The following is a 21,514-nucleotide window of genomic DNA, read 5'->3' as shown; positions in this document are numbered from 1 at the left end:
CATGGCATGTTGTAGCCTGTATTTCGAGGTCTTTGGCTGATTCAGACAGATTCTCTTCCCAAAGGCCTAAATCGTTCTTTCTTGCCACCTTCACTTTCTTTCACTGCCTTTAGTAGTATTGTACAAGGTTGCAAGAACCTCTGTCTCCTTGTAACAGAGACATGAATGAGGGACTCAGCCCAGTTCTCAGTTTCTTGACTGGAATCAAGATGACAAATTTACAGATTCCACGTGTCACCTCTAGTAGCAGTGTCACAGTGTGGTTTTCATGGAGGCCCTTGGTAACTAAAGGTAGGTTGGAGTGATTTCTTTGCCTCAGATGGAGTTAACCCCCCCCCCCGGATGATGCTAAATTGTCCCAGGCAGATACAACATCTCTGGGGCTTGTACAAATAATGTTGGAGAGCAAAATGTTCTGTCTCTGGAAGGGAGCCGATTACGTCCCTATCGCAGCTATTGCAAAGAAAAAAAAGTGTTCTCACTCTCCCCTCTCCATTTGCAGCTCTGCTAACTGAACAGGGCTATGCTCTGTGTACTTCTCCAGCCAAGTCATTCATACAGACAGCGCCCACTTCACTTGACTGGCCCAAATCCCGTATTGACTATGGGCGCAAAGCCGCCCTAACCCCAGCAGAGCCAGCGACCAGAGGCACCCTGGTGTAGCAGAATCCCCCCGTGGTGTACAGGTGACACAGTTATTCCGACACCTCTTGCCCTCCCTGCTGCTGAAATACAGGGTATGGCCAAGGGAAGCCACAAACCCCACCGCTTCCTGGCTGCGGTATCAGCCTGTTGGAAACCTTGTGCCCGAGTGACACTAGCACCCAGCTGACACTGGGGTTTGGAGAGTGTAAAATTCTCCATTGTCTCTCTCCCCTCTTGCTCTGCACTCTGTGGACTTTGGCTAGAGTGAAGGTTCTGGGTCATTGATTTCAGTGGAGTTACTCATTTATGCTGGTGGGAGTGGGGCTGGCCGTGTTTACATCTTGTTCTCCAGACAAGGCTGCCAGTTTTGGTTGGCCGTATTCCTGGAGGATTCATCACATGACAATCTTTAATTCCTGGAGACTCCAGGACAATGCTGGAGGCTTGTCATCCCTCTCTCCAGACCATTCACCCACATTCAAAACAGCAATCGGCGGGTTTCCTGGCCTCATGCCAGCATGATTACATTGCAGCTTTCGAGAGCCCTGTCCTGCAGCTAAGGCCGAGCACATCATGTAAACAAAGGAAAATGTCAAATGAACCCAAACTCAAGGCCTCCACCTCATCACATTCTTCCTTGCAACACTGATAAGGACATGATCAAGGCTGCCTGATGTAACAGCCCCTGCCCTGCAGCACTAGTGTGGCTGTCTCACTTACTGCAGTAGCTAGTGTCACCAGGGTATGTCTACGCTGCAATGTAACACAGCTGGCCTGGGTCAGCTGACTTGGGCTTGTGGGACTATCAAATTGCAGTGTAGACATTTGCGCTTGATCTGGAGCCTGGACTCTGGGACCCTCCTGCCTCGCTGGGTGTTTTAATGCAGTGTAGACACATCCTCAGACTATTAATCCTTGCGACAGGCCTGTGAGGCAGCACAGTGCTATTATCATAGAATATCAGGGTTGGAAGGGACCTCAGGAGGTATCTAGTCCAACCCCCTGCTCAAAGCAGGACCAAACCCCAGCTAAATCATCCCAGCCAGGGCTTTGTCAAGCCTGACCTTAAAAACCTCTAAGGAAGGAGATTCCACCACCTCCCTAGGGAACCCATTCCAGTGCTTCACCACCCTCCTAGTGAAAAAGTTTTTCCCAATATCCAACCTAAACCTCCCCCACTGCAACTTGAGACCATTGCGCCTTGTTCTGTCATCTGCCACCACTGAGAACAGCCGAGCTCCATCCTTTTGTTACAGATGGGGAAGAGAAAGACTAAGGGTGATACTCACAAGAGGGACTTAGGCATTGCAATGCTCAGAATCTACCATCAGGTAGAGGCAGGGCCGCCCAGAGGGGGGGGCAAAGGGGGCAATTTGCCCCGGGCCCCGGGCTCCGCAGGGGCCCCCAAGAGAAGAGCGGAGGCGGGAGCCTCCGCTCCTCTCCTGGAGCCTCAGCGTCTCCGGCGGGGCCCCTGAGCCCCGCCCCGCTCAGAGACGGTCCCGCCCCAGTCGCGGCCCCGGCCTCTTACCGAGCACGTCTCCAACGGGGCCTGAGCCCCGCCCCGCTCAGAGCGGCGTGGGGAGGGGGCGGGGCAGCTGCCTCCGCTCGGCGTGGAGCTCACAGCCCCGCCCCCTCACCACAAGGCTCTGAGCGGGACGGAGCTCAGGCCCCGCCGGAGACGCGCTCGGTAAGAGGCTGGGGCCGGGACCCGCCGGGGGCGGGGGGGAGGAGCGGGACCCGCCGGGGCCGGGGCCGGGGCGGGAAGCGGGACCCGCCGCCGCCGCCGAAGCACAGCCCGGTCTTCGGCGGCAGGGGGCCCCTTCTGTTTCGGGACCCGCCGCCTAAGTGCCCGGAAGGCCCGCGGCGGGGACCCCCCCCCGCCACCGAATTACCGCCGAAGACCGGGCTGCGCTTCGGCGGCGGTCCCGCTTCGGCGGTAATTCGGCGGCGGGGGGCTCCCGCCGCGGGTCTTCGGGGCACTTTGGCGGCAGGTCCCGGAACGGAAGGGCCCCCCCACCGCCGACGACCCCGGGCCCCCGGAATCCTCTGGGCGGCCCTGGGTAGAGGGTCTCTTGCATCCTGGGTAAGTGCTGTAGCTGCTGGGATAAGAGTGATACAGGGGTCCACTGGCACCACCACCATCTCCATTTTGTGCTAGGCCTGATCCAGCAGGTGTTCTATGAGCAGGCCAGATAGGCAAGGGAATGCCTAGTTTAAGGATCCCACTGGGGCGTCTCACATGTCCAGTGTGGCAGAAATTTAGGCACCATGGAGACTTTGCCAGCAGAAATTTAGGCACCTACAGGCAGCTGGGGGAGGGGAGGCAGGGGAAGTTGAGGATCTAAAATTTTGGATTTAGGTGACTAATGTGGCAGTTACATGTTTCATTCCCTTTGTGGATCTAGTTCAGAGTGACTCAGAATCAGGCCCACAGGGCAGATTTGCCTCCAGTGGAAAAGCCTGTGAAAGTGTTTAGAATTTAAGATCTTTCTGTGTGCAGAAAACCTGTCCCCTTCCAACACAAAGTGGGGAGACAGCACAGGAGCACATCTTGGGGTATCCCCGTGAGAGGAACAGGCTGAGCCCTATGGCCCAGTGCTTGACTGGACATAATATTGCAGCATTTGAGGGGGGCGGGGTTCAGTGACTCTGTGCTGGGGTTCAAATTTTCATCTGCACACAACTTTGAGGTTAATGTTCAGCTTGACTCTAGATAATGATTAAACCTTAGACTTGTTCTCTAAACAAATTTGCTAAGATGGAGAGCCCAGTCAGTGTTTGAGAGGATCCTGGAAGCACCTCTCTACTGCAACCACTCCTCTCTCCAAGATGGGTGAAGCGCTGGTATACCTGGTGACAGGAGGATGTGGTTTCATTGGGGAGCACATTGTGGAGCTGCTGTGTAAGCAGGACTATGTCAGTGAAGTCCGGGTCTTTGACTCAGTGGCAGGCGAGGAAGTGAAGAAGTTTGCCACAGGTAAGGAAATATCACGTATGAGCAATAGCCTCTCCCTTTCAAGAAAGCAGTTGTTCAACTTATACTGTGCCCACCACCAAGCTATCTCCAGCATAACATACCATACCATAGTGACAGGCATGGTGTAAGAACCTGAACAGACTAGACAACATATAGTAACTTCCCGCTAAGAAAAGGCTAGCATGGGACTGAAACTATACACAGAGAGGACCTGTATTGACTTATCTACTAGACATGCTGCCAGGGGACCAGGGGAATCCTGGAACAAGCATCAGTTATGATGATAAGTAAGATGTGCACTCCCTGAGCCCAGTCACCAGCTGGAGGACCCAGTGAACTGGTTACCAGCTGGAACACACAACGGCGAGATAAATCCAGCCTGTCAAACAGCTCCATCCCAAACAAGCTTCTATCCCCAGTACAAAAAATGGACAGGACTACAGATGAGAGCTCAGTTTCTGGTATGCAGAACGAAATAATTGGAAGGAACCTTCTATCAGGGTCCTGAGCTTTGCCCGAGGAACTAGAGATGTCTTTTAGTGAACAGGTGTATAATTAAACTAATCCACCCCGAGCATTGTTGCATAGCTGCCTTTTCTCTTTAACCAGAGTTTATTACCGTATGACGCATTGGAAAAACAACATCTTTTACTAGAGTCATAAACATACATCCATGCAGAACAATATGCCCAGCAACCAGTGCTCTGTATCAGTCTGTATTGGGTGTAACCCTGGGAGTTTCTGAGCTCCACTCACTTTTTTGGGGAGGGAGGAGAGTCGTCTTGTTGTTTCATCTGGTTGACAGAATGAATGCTCAGAACAAGAGGAAATTCCAGGGGGTACCCAAGGGAAGGACTCCCATGCATGGCTTATGGGTGCTGGAGTATGAGTTTGTTAGTAGCACATGGGCATCTGCTGGCTGACATGACTGCCGTGAAGCAGGGTTCCTGGGACTACAGTGCAAATCCCCATGGAAGTAGGAGTTGATGGCCTGTCTACACTTAATATTTAGGTCGACATAGCTGCGGTGCTCAGGAGGTGGGAAAAATCATCTGCCGATCTAACTCTGGGTGTAGATGCAGGTAGGTCGATGGAAGAATGCTTCCATGGACCTAGCTACCATCATTCAGGGAAGTAGAGTTCCTACAGCAAAAGAAAAATCCCTTCCGGTGCTGTGCACTATGGGATTACAACAGCGTAACTATGCATCGTAGCTGTGCTGCTGCAGCGGCTAGACTGTAGGCCTGGCCTAAGGCCATTAGACAACAGGAATCCAAGGAGTTGCATCTTGGTCTGAATTTGACTCCTTTTGTTTCAGACCAGATTTTCAGCTGTCACTAGTATGGTAACCAAAGTTGCTGACGGTGTCAGAGATCCCTTCCAGGCACTGAGTCCTGGTTCAGGGGATTCCTACGCTGCGTGACAGATCTGACCAAAATAGACCAGAGAGAAGTAACAGGGTTAGAAGTCATTCTGGAGCACTGAGAAAAATAAATCCCAAGAGCCCAGGCTTTCTAGCACAGCTGATTCCTTGCCCCAGCCTTTTAGAATGGCCTTACTTGGGGCCTGATCCTGACAGGGGTGAGCACCTACAATTCTGGTTGAGTCACTGGAGTTGTGGGTGTTCTGGACCTCTAAGGAGTGGGGCATTAGTGTCACAATCAGCTTAGTTCCCCTGCAGCACTTGCCAATGCAAACACACACACGTACGTACATGTTTGCAGTGACGAGAGTGAAAGAATACAGGGGAGCTCTGCAGGCTTTAAAGACCTCACTCCTCAGGCTGTGCTAAATAGAGAGGAAAAAAAGATCCCTCCATTGGTGCAACGTATGAGATTTGATCTCACTCCAGGGAGCCAGTGAGGTGGTAAGAGACACTAGCCACCTGGGCATTTCTGTGTCTCTCCTGCCCTGTTTGATCCTCAAACTCTTTGGTTGCTGCATTTGCAGGGAGATTGGCTTTCCTGTCCCTTGCTTGATTGCTGAAATATTCATTTTGATTAAGTAGGTCACAGCTGAGTCAGTGGGATGCCATAAAGCTTTGGAATTGGATCAAAACCATGGAGGTCGGCAGTTCCTAAACTCTTCCATAGGGTGAGCCATGTCTTAATAGAGGGAACATCTCAGGGTCTCCCAACCATGTGGTCCACCTACCCTCCTAATCTCCTAACATCTTTGTGGCAAATACAGCATGTAACCCACTGGTGAGTGCGTCTGACACGTCCCCTCTGCCCTAGACACACCCTCACCAGTGGGCTGCAATTGCTAACTGAGAAAAATGAGGGGAGGATTCAATGTTTTCCTAGCTTCCTTTAGTGCAAGTTAACTGCTTGAAACTAGTGGTGTGCCACCTTTCTAGGGGCCTGTAGCAAGTGCCATGGGGAGCACCAGCAATCCACAGACTACATCTTGGGAACGGCGGATGTAGAAGACCTGTGTCCTTCACGCTGGTCTCCTCCAGGCTGAGTTTTACTGAAGGGACATTTATGGTGGTGTAGGAGTACAGTCCATAGGAGTAGCCTGCAACTGCAGGCCCTGAACCTCTGCCCAGAGGCCAGGCCTAATCCAGATAGGAGTAGAGGCACTCGCCCACCAACTGTAAGGGCCAGAAAAGCTGCTGTCTTGGCCACCATTCTGTAGAGGCAGCCATTCCGCACGCTTGGGAGACAGGACTGTCGTGCCCTCTAAGCCCCATATCCCCGAGCTAAGGAGACAGCATGGTTCCATGACAAACTGACGTGTATCACCTTTCACTCACGTTAGAGAAAGTCCAGGAAATACAGTGAGCCAACCTCTAGCCAGGTATTCTGAACTACACCGCAGGAGAATGGGCTAAATCCACCACAACACCCTGGTGAAGTAAGGAAATAACAGGGCCGCCCAGAGGATTCCGGGGGCCTGGGGTCTTCGGCGGCGGGGGGGCCCCCGCTTCGGCGGTAATTCAGCGGCGGGGGGCCCCTTCCATTCCGGGACCCGCCGCCGAAGCGCAGCCGGGTCTTCGGCGGTAATTCAGCGGCGGGGGGCCCCCACCGCAAGTCTTCGAGGCACTTCGGCGGCAGGTCCCGGAACGGAAGGGCCCCCCGCCGCCGAATTACCACCGAAGACCTGGCTGCATTTCGGTGGCAGGTCCCACTTTGGCGGTAATTCGCCGGCGGGGGGTCCTTCTACTCCGGAGCGGAAGGACCCCCCGCCGGCAAAGACCGGGAGAAGCTCCGGGGGCCCGGGCCCCGCAGGAGTTTTCTGGGCCCCCCAGAGCAAGTGAAGGACCCCGCTCCAGGGGCCCCAAAAAACTCTCGTGGGGGCCCCGGCGGGACCCAGGGCAAATTGCCCCTCTTGCCCCCCCCCCTCTGGGCGGCCCTGGGAAATAACTAGTAATAGCTGCAGAAGTAGGGAGGTAGAGCGTAGCTGGGCCAACGAGAAGGGAGAGCCCAGAAGCAGGCCCCGGCCTCATGGAAAAAAACCCTTATGGAATGTAATAGGCAAGGAGAACTTCCCTAGCCATTTTTAAACCAACCTATAGTTCTCTATTTTATTCTGTGTGTTTTTAAGGAATTTGCAAAGAACCCTGTTTAATTTCTACTGTACTCTCGCGGTTTCATCCCTGCTAAAGTCTAAAGGGCTTCTGTAGTGAAGTTCTGCTCCCTCATCACCAGCAACTGGGCCAATTCTCTGCTCACTTGCATCTCTGTGGCCCTGTTGGCTTCAATTAATTAGTTCAGGTTTGCTCAGTACTATACTGCATATGAGTGCTAGGCATTTATAATGACAGACCCTTGCCCCAATCCACAGCACGTCAGCCAGCATAGTTCCATTGGAGTGAAGGACGTACACCAGCTGAGGACCCAGGTCTCTGGGTGTAAAAGATACAGGGCCATATTCTGCCTTAATGCAACGGATTCAGTGGAGTGGTAGCGTAATACTGACAGACCCTGGTTGTCGGTAGGCGGGATTGAACCTGGGACCTCTGAAGCTAAATGAATGAGCCTCCACTGCATGAGCTAAAAGCCACATGGCCGTTAGCTAAGGCTGTAGAGCAGACTCATTAATCTCTCTCTAAGTGATCTCGGTGCCACTAGATGGGATAGAACACCACACCCAGGAGATGTGTGGGTCACAGTAGCAAATTGCACTGGGTTTGAATTTGTCCCATGCAGAACAGGGTTTTATGTGCAGGATTCTCCTTCTGCAGGAAGAGGTTTTTATTTCTGCATCTGGTTTTAAACATTTTTTTCCAGCTACCACTTGTGTGATAGTGATGAAAGGAGACATCCGAGACTACGCACTGCTCCTCTCTGCCATGCGGGGAGTCCATGTGGTTATTCACACAGCTGCTATTGTGGACTACACAGATACTGTACCCTTTCGGGAAATGAAAGCTGTCAATGTTGCTGGTAAGCGCTTTAAAGCAAGGAATTAAGTACAGACTAATAGTCACACCTCATCTGTGTGTGGAGTTGTGTAAGAGAACATGACACGTATCCGCTTTGATGTAGTGCTTTTCTACTTCCTGTAGTTCAGAAGCACCACTCAGATGGTGGATTAGAAAAGTGACCTTTTCTTCATTAGCAAGAAAGTCTCTCTCTTGGCCCCCTGACCCTAGTTGAGACCAGGCAATGACGTTTGCTGCCAGTTCTACAAAGCTTTTTTTATGTGCAATGCCAAGTTACATGGAGAGAGAGCAAAACACAGTCCTGACAAATAAGGCCTGAGCTACACACAGATTTTGCACTGGGATAATTATGTTGGTTAGGGGAGTGATTTGCTTTATCAATATAGTTATAGGGGTATAAACCTCGGGTGCAGATGTAATTATACTCTTATGCATTATGATTTATTAGTTATACTGCAATAGCATCTAGAAGCCTACTCATGGACCAAGACAACATAGTGCTAGGTCCTGTACAAACAGAACAAAAAGATGGTCCCTGCTCCAATTACGAGAATTAAGACGACAAGGGAATAAAGCTAATGCAATCCTTGGATGCATGACCAGGGGACTCTCAAGGAGGAGTAGAGAAGTTATTTTGCCTCTGTATTTGGCACTGTGCAACCCACTGCTGAAATACTGTGTCCAGTTCTGCTTTCCACAATTCAAGGATGACGTTGATAAATCGGAGAGGGTTCAGAGAAGAGCCATGAGAACGATTAAAGGATTAGAAAACCTGCCTGAGAGCGATAGACTCAAAGAGCTCAATCTATTTAGTTCAACAAAGAGAAGGTTAAGAGGTGACTTGAACACAGTCTGTAAGTACCTACCTCTGGAATATACAGGGGTGTCTCTATGTTTTTTGCCGACCCAAGCATGACAGTCAGGCCGCCTTCGGCGGCACGCCTGCGGACGGTCCGCTGGTCACGCGGATTCGGCATCGGTTCTGCGAGTGATCTGCCAGTCCCGCGCCTTTGGCGTACCCGCCGCAGAATTACCGCCAAAGCCGCGGGACCGGCAGACCTCCCGCAGAAACGCCGCCGAAGGCTGCCTGGCTGCCACCCTCACAGTGGCCAGCAGCCTGGCCCCGCAGCTTGCCGCCCCAGGCACGCGCTTGCTGCGCTGGTGCCTGGAGCCGCCCCTGGAAATATATGTATTGAATAATGGACTCCTCAATCTAGCAGAGAAAGGTATAATACAATCCAATGGCTGGAAATTGAAGCTGGACAAATTCAGATTTTAAAAAATTATACCTTGTTTCCAAACCGTGAGTAATTAACCATTGGAACAAACTGTCCTGGAGGATTCTTCATCACTGACCATTTTTAAATCGAGACTGGATATTTGTCTAACAGATCTGTTCTAGGTAGGAATTATTTTCGGGCAGTTCTTTGGCCTGTGTCGTACACGAGGATCACAATGGCCCCTTCTGGCCTTGGAATGGATGAGGGAAAAAAAAGAAAGCTATACTGATATAAGTACATTTATGCCAGTATAAGTGCGTCCACACTGGTACCCCTTTAATTATACCAATCTAATTAAAGCCGTACCACTGTGTGTATGTAGACAAGGCCTTACATACATGCGAGGTTGTCCTCAGTGTTTTCTCCCTGTCACTACCTACACAGATTTCCTTTCCATCTTAGTTTCAAATCTGCTTAAATAAAACTGGTTCATAAATCCAGTGAATGAGCACAGTTATAAAAAAAAAATGAAATCCCCATTACAGCAAGAATTTCTAATGCACATCAGGCCTCTAGCTGATATAATAATTAACTGCAATGATGATCTTTATATTTTTCTTCCTACTTGGTTAATGCTTAAGGCACCTGCGATTTACTGATGCATTGAAGGCCAACATCCATTCTCTATTTTTGTTGTTTTCAAGACTGATGCTTTAAAAAAAAAAAGTGGCTGTATTTTGTGAGTGCAGGTAATGTTCAGAAAGACCCCTCAGGGCTCTGTTTTCTAATGGCTTTGTGAGATCCTCTCTTCATTGTCTGTTTGAAATCAGCAGTTTATTAGAAAGGGACTTACAGATCTCTGTGAACTTGGAGGGTTTTCCAGTTGAACAGAGAGAGCCTCTGAAACTAGCCCAAAGAACTAGGTCTGGGCCAACATTTTCAGAAGTGACTTGTGATTGTGACTCCCTCTGCTTTTTGGGGAATTCAATTTTTGACCTTTAAAATGTTCCTCATTTTTCATAGGGTAGCTGCTCAGCACCTCTGAAAAAATCAGGCTCTAGTTAGATGAATACTATCTGAAGCCAAAGAATGCCCATCCCAAGTAAGCAAGCAAACAAACATATATAAAAATTAAATGCAACGTGCATCCAAGCAGGGATCTACAAATTCAAGAGCAGAAGCTGAATATCAAGGGACGGATATTACATATATTTTAGGGACCCAGACTTATGAGATGCTGAATTCCTTCAGCTTCCGTTGACTTCAGTAGGAAGTCCCCCCAGTTCTGGTATAGCCAGACACATTTTCCTAGAAGAGCCCAAACTGAAGATCAGCACAGTGAAGGCAACTATCCTATCCAGAAGCGCCATAGATCATAACAAATGCCACATCTTCAAAATTTTGTCAGAGCTGATACAGGTATTGTCCACAACCAGGCCTGCCACAATAGTGGCTTAATTTAACCCACTATCTGTCCCAGGAAGATTGTAAGCAGTGCCTGTCACAGACTCGGTGGGAGTCAACAGAAATGGAACAATCCCCATTTTAATTATGGTTTTGGCCCTTTGTTGTTGATTTTGTGACAAATGAAAACCAATTGCTGTTCCCAGGGGCTGATAAAGACCTTTTTCTCTCTGTTCACCCTTTCTGAAAGCAGACTCCAGGCCTGGTGCGAATCACTACAAGCTGACTACAAGGCCAGATCTGACCATCCTTGCTCATGCTGCATAGCCCCTTAACTCCATTGTGTAGGGTTACCCCTGGAGTAGGGCAATGCTCAGTGTGAGATAAGGTGGCAAAATTTGGCCTTGTGCTTGGACCATTGGTATAAAATATTCCTGTTGTGGGTTTTTTCAAATGCAAATAGCTCAGGACTCTTTGCCTCAGGGCTAGAACCATGTGTGGAATTGCCACCTCTGAGCTATAAAACTGCCCCCAGGAGATCCAGAATGATCCTAAATCCATCAAATGTGACAGCTGGCAGGGAGTATTGAGAATCCTTACAGATTTCCTGGGACAGCTACCTCAAAAAAAGGATGATCTTGGGAAAACCTGAACAGGTGGCAAACCTAACCACCTGGGTATTTTTTTTTTACCTGCACTGCCAGTGTACACAAAGTCAACCATAGTTCGTATTCAATTTTGGCTTGCAAACTACTAAGGTGGTGGACACAAAATTTGAAACACACAGTGTCTAATGAGAAGGTTTTTTGCTCTGTCTAGATATCTGCAAACCACCTGAGGCTGCTGTTTGATGGTAAATTTTGAGCTTCTGAATAGTAGCCACGCGAGTCAAGTCACATTAAATTTTCAAGAGTAGCCACCAGTCCCATATCTAGTGAGCTGCTGAGACTGTGTGATCTTGCCTAAACATCTGAACGTGGTGAATCCAGACCTTGCTGTGGCTTGGCAATGAAATCCACCTGCGGGAAAACAGTCTTAGTTCAAATCCGAACCTTGACTCTGCAAATCTCTTTTTGCAAATACATCAGGAACCAAACCAATGAAGGTTATTAAACATTTTTCATTCCTGACATGCTCCTCAGGTACTGAAAATGTGCTGAAGGCCTGCTGCACCCTGAGCGTCCCATATGTTGTCTATACAAGCTCCATGGCTGCCGTGGGACCCAACACTCGACAAGAACCCATGCTGAGGTGAGCCCAAGCGGATCTGTTGCATCCGTCTGGTTTGTCCGATGACTGAAAGAGCAGCTTTGGAGCTGAAGCCAGCTTGGGGGTTTTTGCTTGGAGATGAGGGAAAGGCGTTTTTCCCTCCATTGTGATTCCCTTTTGTGCTTCCCTGCTACCATTCTCCTTGAGCAATTACAGCCTCAAACGTGGCCTAAACGTGAACGCTAGTGGATAAAACTCCAGGATAAAAAGTTTACCAAGTGGCATATGACCCAGCTGCATATGACCTATGTATCAGTCAGATTATCAGCCCTTCCCCTTGGCCACCTACCCCTGGCCTCAAGGCCCCGTTCCCCTAGATCCCATGACCATCCTGAGCAGGTGCTAAGGGCTTGATTCTGCTTCCATTGAAATCAGCAGTCGTTTTGGATCAGGACCAAAGGGTAAAATGTTCAAATGTGCCAAAGTTACTTAAGAGCCTACGCCCCATTTTCAGCAGTGACCGGCACGTAGGTGCCTAAGTTCCACTGACTTTCAATGACACAGGCTAACAAGTTTCAAAAGTGCCCAAGTGACTTAGGAGCTCAAGTCCCATTTGACTTTCAGCAGGACTTAAGCGCTTTTGCAAATGTTACCCCAAATCTCCTCTAAGGGGGGGTGGCCTAGTGGCATGTAACTATGCCCCAAATGGAACAGAGCAACCGTCCATCTAGTCTGGTCTCCTGAGCGCTTGAAACGTCATTTGCCTCAAAATAAACACAGACCAAACACACAACCCAAAACAGGGTGAAAAAAAGATCCCAGCAGCCAGAGACCCTAATTAATTTAACTTCATACCTGCTGGCTTGTGCGCCAGGCGGGTAGGGGCAAACAGGAAATCCTTTTGAAAACACAGACCCGATGCCCCTGTATCTGGTTGAAATCCAGAGCAAGTCAATGGAAGCAAGGTGGTGGAAAGCGAGACAAGAACGAGGCCCATGAGCTGAAACATGCACCAGTTGCCTCTTAATGGAGCCCAGCTGGGAGGACTGGCAAACTGCACAATATGGCCATGGTCACCACACTGAAAATACATGCGATGCAGATTCCCCCTGCTCTGTGCTTCTCTCTCGCAGCTCCTGCTCCAGCTCTTCTTTCCTCTCCTCTGCCCTCCTCTCCCCATCATTCATTGTGTAATTATATTCAACTCACTTTTACATCCTGGTGAACCGACACAGACAAAGCCTGATTAGTCTCGGGACAGGATGATGGGTGCTGGGATAATGCTAACACCTCAGCATCCGACAATAATAGAAAATGCCTCTGTCAGTCTCAATCCCTCTGAGAGAGCTGCCGCCGAGATACCTTCTGACAATGCCGCTCCAGTCTCATTAGTGTTCAGTTATCTGTGATCATTTTGAAAAGCAAGAGCATTACGCTGAGCTCTTTGTTACGGGCAAGCTTTAAAGGGGGAGGATGAGAACTCCCAACAGCGCACTGCAGTCCAAGAATCACATGCACATTAGTTACCCTTGGTGGAGCAGTTTCGCTTAAAGAGAAAAAGATCTGAAGATACAGAAAGAAAGTAATTAAAGCTAGAACTTCTAGATAAATCTCCTAATTGTCTTGAGCCTCCAGAGGCTCCTAAGGGTGGAATGAACCATGCCCCAGAAATCTTTTGTTCCGTGTATTCTCTAGTTTGTCCTATGCGTCATCCACGGGGAGTGGGGAGAATGGCCTTGTAATAAAAGCACAGGGCAGAGCAGAAGGAGAGTTCAGCTTTTAATTCCTGACTCTTACTATTCATTTGTATTACTGCAGCGTCTAGCGGTCCCCGTTGAAATCGGGGGCCCATTGCGCTAGTCAAAGGGTGGGAGAGAGGAAGTATTACTACTCCATTTTACAGGTGGAGATCTGAGGCACAAAAAGATCAAGTAACTTGCCGCAGGTCACACAAGGCATCTGTGGCAAAGCTACAAACTGAACCCAGATCGCCTGAGGCCCAATCCAATGCCTTAATCAGATCATCCTTTCTATGGCCAGAGATTTAGTGAGAGAACTTGTGGCAAATACTTAACCTCTTGGCCTCACTTTTCCCATCTGTGAATGGGGGACAATAATACTGTACCACAGAGGGATGTGGTGACACTTCACTCATTATTAGGCTAATGTCCTCTAGCAGCTCATGCTTTTTGTTCTGGGCATCCCTAATTCAATCCCCACTGTTGCGGGCAAAATGGTGGCTGCCACCCATGAATAGGGTGACCAGATGTCCCCATTTTATAGGGACAGTCTCAATATTTGGGGCCTTTTCTTATATAGGCTCCTATTACCCCCGCACCTCCTGTCCCGATTTTTCACATTTGCTATCTGGTCACCCTACCCGTGAACTTCAATATCTGCTTAACCTCCACTGGCTCAGAGAATGTTCATGCCAGCAAACTCAGCCGCCAGACTATCCATGGAGGGTGGAATTCACTCCTGTGCACAAGGGCAGTGCAAGACTTAAGGCCTTTAGAGGACTCAAAGTCCCCTGGAGCCACGCATGGGTCTTCTGCTGGCAGGAGAGGGAAGGGGTGACTTTCACCCAGAGAGCAAAACACAAAAGGGAAGTCATTAAAAACGTGCAGGAAGTTACACTGACATTTCTTGCAGCATTTGCACACTGCTAAAGGGGACACAGACACACAGCAGGTAGGAAGATTGGAAGAACCAAAGCCTAGCTTCCTGGGAATTACAGGAAGTACAGTGTGTGTCCATATACACTTGATCCTAATGGATGATCCCTGCTTAGTGCTCCAGAGGAAAGCAGATTTTCCCTGCACCCCCATCTCTCAAGATCTCTCCCCCTGCTGAAATTCCTTCCAGATTCCACACTGAGCTAGAACCCACATTGTTAGCATCTATGGTTTATTCACTAACCAAGCCAGGTAATTGTGGACAAAATTCCAGGGTCCTGTCAAGAGGCAACCCTCTGTTATGCTTGCTCTGTCCTCCTTTTCTGTAGCTGATTATTGCAGGCGTCTGTGTTGCTGATTATTCTATAGCTCTTCCATCCCCCCCATGCTGTGGGCCTCCCCCTCCTTCACTCAGGAGTAAGTTAAGATCCACAGCTAGACTGGGGCATGGGCTGCTCCTTTTAGAACAGCAGCAAAGAGCTCCCCCCACTGCATCCATCTGGGCCTGCTCCAGGCAACTACAGAAAAGGGCCTTGCGATAGCCAGACAACTGGAACTTCTTTGCTTGCCTCCTAAGAACAGGATTTGCCCATGGCATGGCAAGTCAAAATATAGAATATAATATAAACCAGCTGGTATTAACACTTCCATGCGATCACCTAATACTGTATGCAGCCCTTTTAAGTGTCTACTATGCTTGCAAATGCCTTATTGTTAATAGTATTGGAAAATTAAACAGCAACTGCTCCTTCTAATTTATGCCAGGTAATGGGCCTGTCTCTCTCTTTTAGCTGTGAGTGTTTTTATTCTTTTTACCCTTTATCTTCCTGGGCCACATTCAGCCATTTGTGGGTTGCTAGAAAAGCCGAGTCTATTGTTTTCAGAGGTGCCTACTTCTTTTGAAATATTATTTGCTTCAGTCGTTGTATGTCATGTGGCAGTCAGTTACACAGGTTAATTAGATATAGGCAAACCTCACCTAAACAAAAATGAGAACAAACCAGAAATAATACAGCCCAGCGAGTACGTTTTGTTCATACTCTGGGCTGTTGAGCCCTCAGACTCCCCCAGTAAGTATCAGAGCCTCATTCTCCCGGACTCCCAAGACATGGAATTCGTAGGCAAAGGTGAGATGTTGCCTAGCAGCTTTGTGGCAGTCTCTTGTAGTACCCTGATCACTTACTGCTTCTTTTCATTTATCTCAGAGGAACAGAAGACACCAAGTACAGTGGGGAAGTGGAACTGCCTTACGGGAAGACTAAGGCCATGGCAGAAAAATTGGTACTTGAAGCCAATGGAAAAGAGGTACAAAAGTCAGACAGCAGCTTCTGTACCATAACATAGGATTTACAGAAGGCGAGAGCCCATGATTCTCTTAATACAATCCCGCCACTCAAAGCTGATCAAGTACAAACAGCTGCAGTTTTGATTTCACACAGAAAAGCCTTAAATTTATTTATGCTGGGTGTTCCCATAGCATCATAAAGCAGACCGTAATGCTCCAAGGCACGGATTTGGCAAAGCGCTTTAACAACATGCTTAAATTCCATTGTAGTGAATGCCACTTATGACTCTTAAAAACTTACACTTGGTCTGTGTTAAATTATGGCTGTGAAACATGGACATTCAAGCAATCAATTACTGTATAAAGAAACTACAATCCTTCGAATTATGGTGTGTTAGAAGAATTCTGAAAATATCATGGATAGACCATGTAACCAGTGAATGAGTATTAGAGAGAACTGAAACTCAGAAAACGCTAGTTAAAGATCGTATGAAAAGAAATATTTGATTTATAAGGTACATTTTAAGAGGTTTAGTGGGTATGTTTATGGGCACTGGAAGGGAAAGTTGATGGCAGAAGAACACGAGAGAAAAAGATCTTGGATAGACAATGTGGTACCCTGGATGGATCAGCAGGACTATTTATTCACAAAGAAATAAGCAGAGGAGTGTATAGAATGGGCTACCGGGTTTGCAAACCTCCAGTAATGAAGATGCCTCATAGGAATAGAATATTACTTAAGCATGGGCTTAAGTGCTTTGCTGAATCGGGGCCCAAGAGACCACATTTACCTTAATATCCCATGTAAGTGGATATTCCAAAGTGCCTAAGTGAAATAGGAGTCTCAGTCCCAATTTCAAAAGGGATGTCCACACTGCATAGTACACCTGAGCTCTGACTCAGGTTCAAGCTCAAGTCCCTCTTCTGTCCACGCAAATCAGTCTCACTCGGGTCAGCAAGTACTCAGGGCCCAGGTTCTCAGACCCCACTAGGAGAGTTGGGTCAGAGCCAGAGTCCCACTGTGACTGGGGTCCAAGCCCTGTCATTTTGCAGTCTGGATGCAGCTCAAGTCACAGACCCAAGTCAGAAGGTCTTCCCAGTGCAGTATGGACGCATAGAATGGCTGAGAGGCCCAGGGGCAGCAATTGTAAATCCAGGTTTGCAATGCATTGTGGATGCTCAAGCACAGGCTTGAAAACACTGAGTCCACAAGCCCAAGTGCCCTAGAACTGGGCTTAGTGTGCTGTGTAGACATTCCTTAGGCACTTGGGTTCCTAAGTCCAATTGACTTTCAAAGAGACTTGGGCATTTCAGTGGGAGTCAGGTACCTTGGCACTTTTGAAAATCCCACTAGGATGCAACCTTAGGCACCTGCATATCTTTGAAAATCTGGCCCCAAGTGCCTAAATCATTTCTGAAAACGGGACTTCACAGTGTTTTTTCAAAAGTGCCTAAGCAGTTTAGTAGTCTCTTTATTTCCACATGACATGCTTCTTATTTAACAAAACACAAAAATACTATGGAAGATCTCATCCTTGAATCCATAGCCTGCTAACATTCTGTGTGACCTGAAGAACAACCCTGTGTAAGCACGAAAGCTTGTCTTTCTCACCAACAGAAGTTGGTCCAATAAAAGATATTACCTCACCCACCTGGTCTGTCAAACATTCGGTTTTGATTTTACAGCTAAGCAATGGCGGCAAACTTGCAACATGCATCATCTGTCCAAATACAGTTTACGGGGAGAAGTATCTGGTTCTAAAGAATGTGCATCTCTCAGCCAAAGCCAAAGGGGGTGTGCTGAACTACCTGGAACCCGAAGACACAGAACGTAATTGGACGTACGTAGGTGAGTATGTTGCTTTGATTCCTTTACATGTTTTTACCAGATTATTTTTTAGAGGGTCAGTTTGCTTTTTGGCCAGGAGACTATCACACACCCTGGATACTGTTCCAACAGTGAGCAAGGAATGTAAAGAATGAACACAGAAATAATTTTATAAACTCTAAATAGGGCCGTCTGGAAAAAAAATTAAGGGTTTTCTGGGGAAAAAAATTAAAAAACAAGATTTTGTTCTAATTTTTTGTATGGAATTTTACTCTTTTTTTAAAAAACAAAATGAAAAATCCTTTAGCACATGGAAAAAACTTGCAATAGAAAAAAAGGTGTGTGGGGGGGGATGGTGGCAGAAATCTATTTTTTCTTCCAGGGATGGGGGGCGGGAAGGGGAGGTGGGGAATATTCCAGGAAGGGAAAAAAGCAAACCCCCCAGAATTTGAAAACGTTCTGGTTTTCAAAACAAAATTTTTCATCTCCTAGAAACAAAATATTTCAAACCAAATGAAAATTTTTATTTTGCTTGAAAAGTCCCGCCTCTTCTTTTTAAACCCTGCTGTTAGATTGGGGGTGGGGTGGGGACATGAAGGCGGAAAGAGACCAACCAGTTCCATTTGTAAAGTTTAGAAAATATTCCTTGAGGAAAGAAGAGAGCGACTGAATTTAACAGGAATTAAAGCAAGAGGATTCTATGGAAATTTAAGATGATTCTGTACAAAAACCTATAGAATTTAATACAGAAGAGATCCTTTTATCGGTATGATGAACCGTACGGTAGCAGGGATAGAATTATCCAGTAAGTCTTCCAGATTTAAGAATAGAGTAATCTCTATGGAACCCTCTTACATACCTATAGGAATTCCCCCTCCCCCTCATAAGGATGGAATTACAGGGGTTTGAAACACTGTTAGAGGAGAGTCAGCCCAAATAGGTTAAGTAACTCATCCAAAGACATGCAGCAGAGCCAGGAATAAAACCATTGAGTCCAATCTGTCTCTGACTATGAAATATTGCCCCTTCATTTCCCATGAACCAAAGTCACAATGGACACTTCTGGGCCATCTCAAAAGGGGAACTAGAGATTGAATGGACCTTGGATATTTTGGGTTCCTCCAGAATAAGGTTGGGTGACAAAGGTGACACAAGATGGAAAAAGATGCTCTACCTATGAAACATGCAGATGTGGGGCATGCATTCAATCTAGCATAGAAAGCTCTTGTAATACATGGACCAAGCTGGCTCCTCCTCCATTCCTACTCTCTCTTCTCCTTCTCCAGGGAATGTTGCATGGATGCATGTGCTTGCAGCCCGGAACCTGCAGCTGAAACCAGACATACTTGCTGGGCAGGTGTATTATTCCTACGATGACACCCCAACAAGGAAAGGCTTCCTAGTGAGATATCAGCTGTTGTCAGGGATGGACCCCTCAATAAGGCTGGGCTCACGCATACCTTACTGGAAGCTATGGTTACAAATATACTTTTATAGGATAATCAGGATCCTTTTGTACCCCTTTTGGAAACCACAGCCCTTCCTAAACTTGCCTCTGCTGAACACAGTAACCACCACCTTCTCCTATGAGACAGACAAAGCCTTCAGGCATTTCGGGTACACTCCCCTCTACAGCTGGGGAGAGAGCAAACGTCGAACAACAGAGTGGTTAAAGGCAGCTACAAAGAACTCGAGATCCCATCAGCCCCACAGGAAGGAGACCTAGAGGGCACTTTTAACACAAAGAGAGTTTATCCCGTTCAGTGAATTCCATCTGAATTTGGTCATGTGCATAACTTTCCCACTAGGAACCAGGCAGAGACCATCAACTCATTACACCTAGACTAACCCAGAGCAATAACTTCCAGCTACTATTATGTATCACTTCTCCACTCCCCGGGAGCCATAAACTTAATATGCATTTTCCATGTGACAGCAGCAGACATAGGGGAGGCCACGTCCCACAGCCTTTACTCACTTCAGTAGCCCCATTGGCTTCATGGCATTTCATCGGGGCAAGGAATGCAAGGTCAGACCTGTGATTTGTGAGGCTGACTTGAATCTTTGTACAAAATTATTTTTGGTAACCAATTTAATTCCACTTCCTGAATAAGCTACATCCTTTTCCAACAGCAGGACTGGCACTTTTAAAGTGATCTCAAATAGCCATTTTTTAGCTAGTGGACTGTCTTTATTTCACTTATAGACGCAAGAGGTCTTTAATGGATAATTCTTAGGGGGATGAGGAGAACTCAGGAAATCCCCTCTCCATTTTAGGGTTTTAAATATATATAGCTATAGGCTTTCATCACTATCCTTAGAAGCAGCTTTCACATCTACCTTTTTCCAAAATCCTTTCCGCCACTCAGCTTGTACAACATTTTACCTTTAAAAAACAGACAAACCCCAGAACCTAACATTGTAACAAACAAATTACCTTACAATATCTCTTGAGGTGACAATTTGTCAGTTTAGTTGCATTCTTATTTATATGGTTTGATAACTGACGTCAGAGCTTACACACTGTGTTGGATGCATTTTGCAACTTGAATAAAAATTATACTGGATCTGATTCTCATTTGCACAGAGGTTATTTTTCACTGCTCTGGCAGTACAACACAACCTTAAAGTGGGTGCAAATGTCATTTAGTCCCACATGAAGCCCCTTTCCACTGCCAGAGTGGTGTAAAGGAGCCTTGGTGTAAATGAGAATCAGGCCCTAAGGATCTGACTTACATTAAACAAAGCCCTTACATTCAGAGTTTGGAGAGGGAGGGGGTCATTTTAACCCATCTCTCTGTGCTTGGCTATGCAGTACATATAGTAAAATAACACGAGGCACAACTTGGAAAATTTTGCAATAACTAGGGCACAAATGGGCAGTCATATGAAATTTAGAGTTGAAACTGAATCTCTGTTGTGCTGTATGTTGGCTTACCAAACCCTCACCGTATTTTGTGCATTACCTGAGTGAACAGCAGAAAGTTTTCCACCAATATTAAAGCACAAATTAATTTCTACTAGAATTGATCTACTTCACAACACTTCCGTGGGCTGTGAACTTTCAAGCTTTACTTTAGTGCAAGCATTCATAGAAGGCTCATTTTAATTTCAATTGCTCAAATATTCACAAAAAGCAAATTTTGTTGGTGCGGTAGATTTGAGCAGACTAGTGGTCAATTACATTAATCATCCAGTCAGGAAACAGAAGCACTACCACGTGACTGACTTAAATCAAGTTAGCAGGAATTTCCTCAATCACCTCTTTGCACAATGATCTGCCTAAGCAGAATTGTTTGCTAACGAAATATGTAAAGAATTTCACACAACAAATAGGTCTGGAAAAATTTGCAATCTGTTCACACAATATGCAAAGGTGAAATTCATTGAATAAATTATCAGCTGCAGATTTTTTTTCCCCCTCAGCTCTGCTGTGCCTATAGCTTCTTTCATTTCATTATGTTACTCTTTTTACAGATATTGGGGTTTTTAACTCAGCAACAGATGGCAGCTTGCTAGGATTTTCACAAATAAAAAAAATATACATTCTCGGAACATCTCCAGGTTCTAGCAAATATTATCCAGCAGTGGTTTTTAAAGCTTTGGAAATGCTTAGTATTCTGTTGCCACTGGGTGGAGCTATAAGTCCAGTTGTAAGGCACTTTTCCTTCTGATTTAAATGTGTGGTAACAACTTTTGCTTGAACTGGCTTCTAAAGGCGAAGTCTTCTCTTGCTGGTCAGGCGAATTGGTTTATGCTCCATCCAGGTTTTTAAGAGTCTTCAGCCCCTGGCATTCTGAATTTTTTTTTGAATCAGTAAATTAACTAAGTGTTTCTGTAAGCTGCCTGGAGGTAGCAACCTTCTCATTGACTTATAGTGA

The 21,514-nt window shown here is 47.0% G+C and overlaps 1 protein-coding gene across 1 annotated transcript; it reads left to right on the top strand.

Moving 5' to 3' along the window:
• Nucleotides 1–3,427: 3,427 nt before the first annotated feature.
• On the top strand, nucleotides 3,428–21,058 carry LOC123352960 (3 beta-hydroxysteroid dehydrogenase type 7-like). The gene is made up of 6 exons (XM_044993589.1): nucleotides 3,428–3,622; nucleotides 7,858–8,013; nucleotides 11,779–11,887; nucleotides 15,726–15,825; nucleotides 17,492–17,654; nucleotides 18,920–21,058. The coding sequence occupies exons 1-6, from the start codon at nucleotides 3,475–3,477 to the stop codon at nucleotides 19,357–19,359; spliced, it is 1,116 nt and encodes a 371-aa protein (XP_044849524.1). The 5' UTR covers nucleotides 3,428–3,474; the 3' UTR covers nucleotides 19,360–21,058.
• The last annotated feature ends 456 nt before the right edge of the window (nucleotides 21,059–21,514 follow it).

This window comes from Mauremys mutica, chromosome 19, assembly GCF_020497125.1.
Source record: "Mauremys mutica isolate MM-2020 ecotype Southern chromosome 19, ASM2049712v1, whole genome shotgun sequence".
Classification (NCBI taxonomy): domain Eukaryota; kingdom Metazoa; phylum Chordata; order Testudines; family Geoemydidae; genus Mauremys; species Mauremys mutica.
The sequence above is the reverse complement of the archived record's forward strand: the minus strand, read 5'-3'. Positions and strand labels throughout refer to the sequence as shown.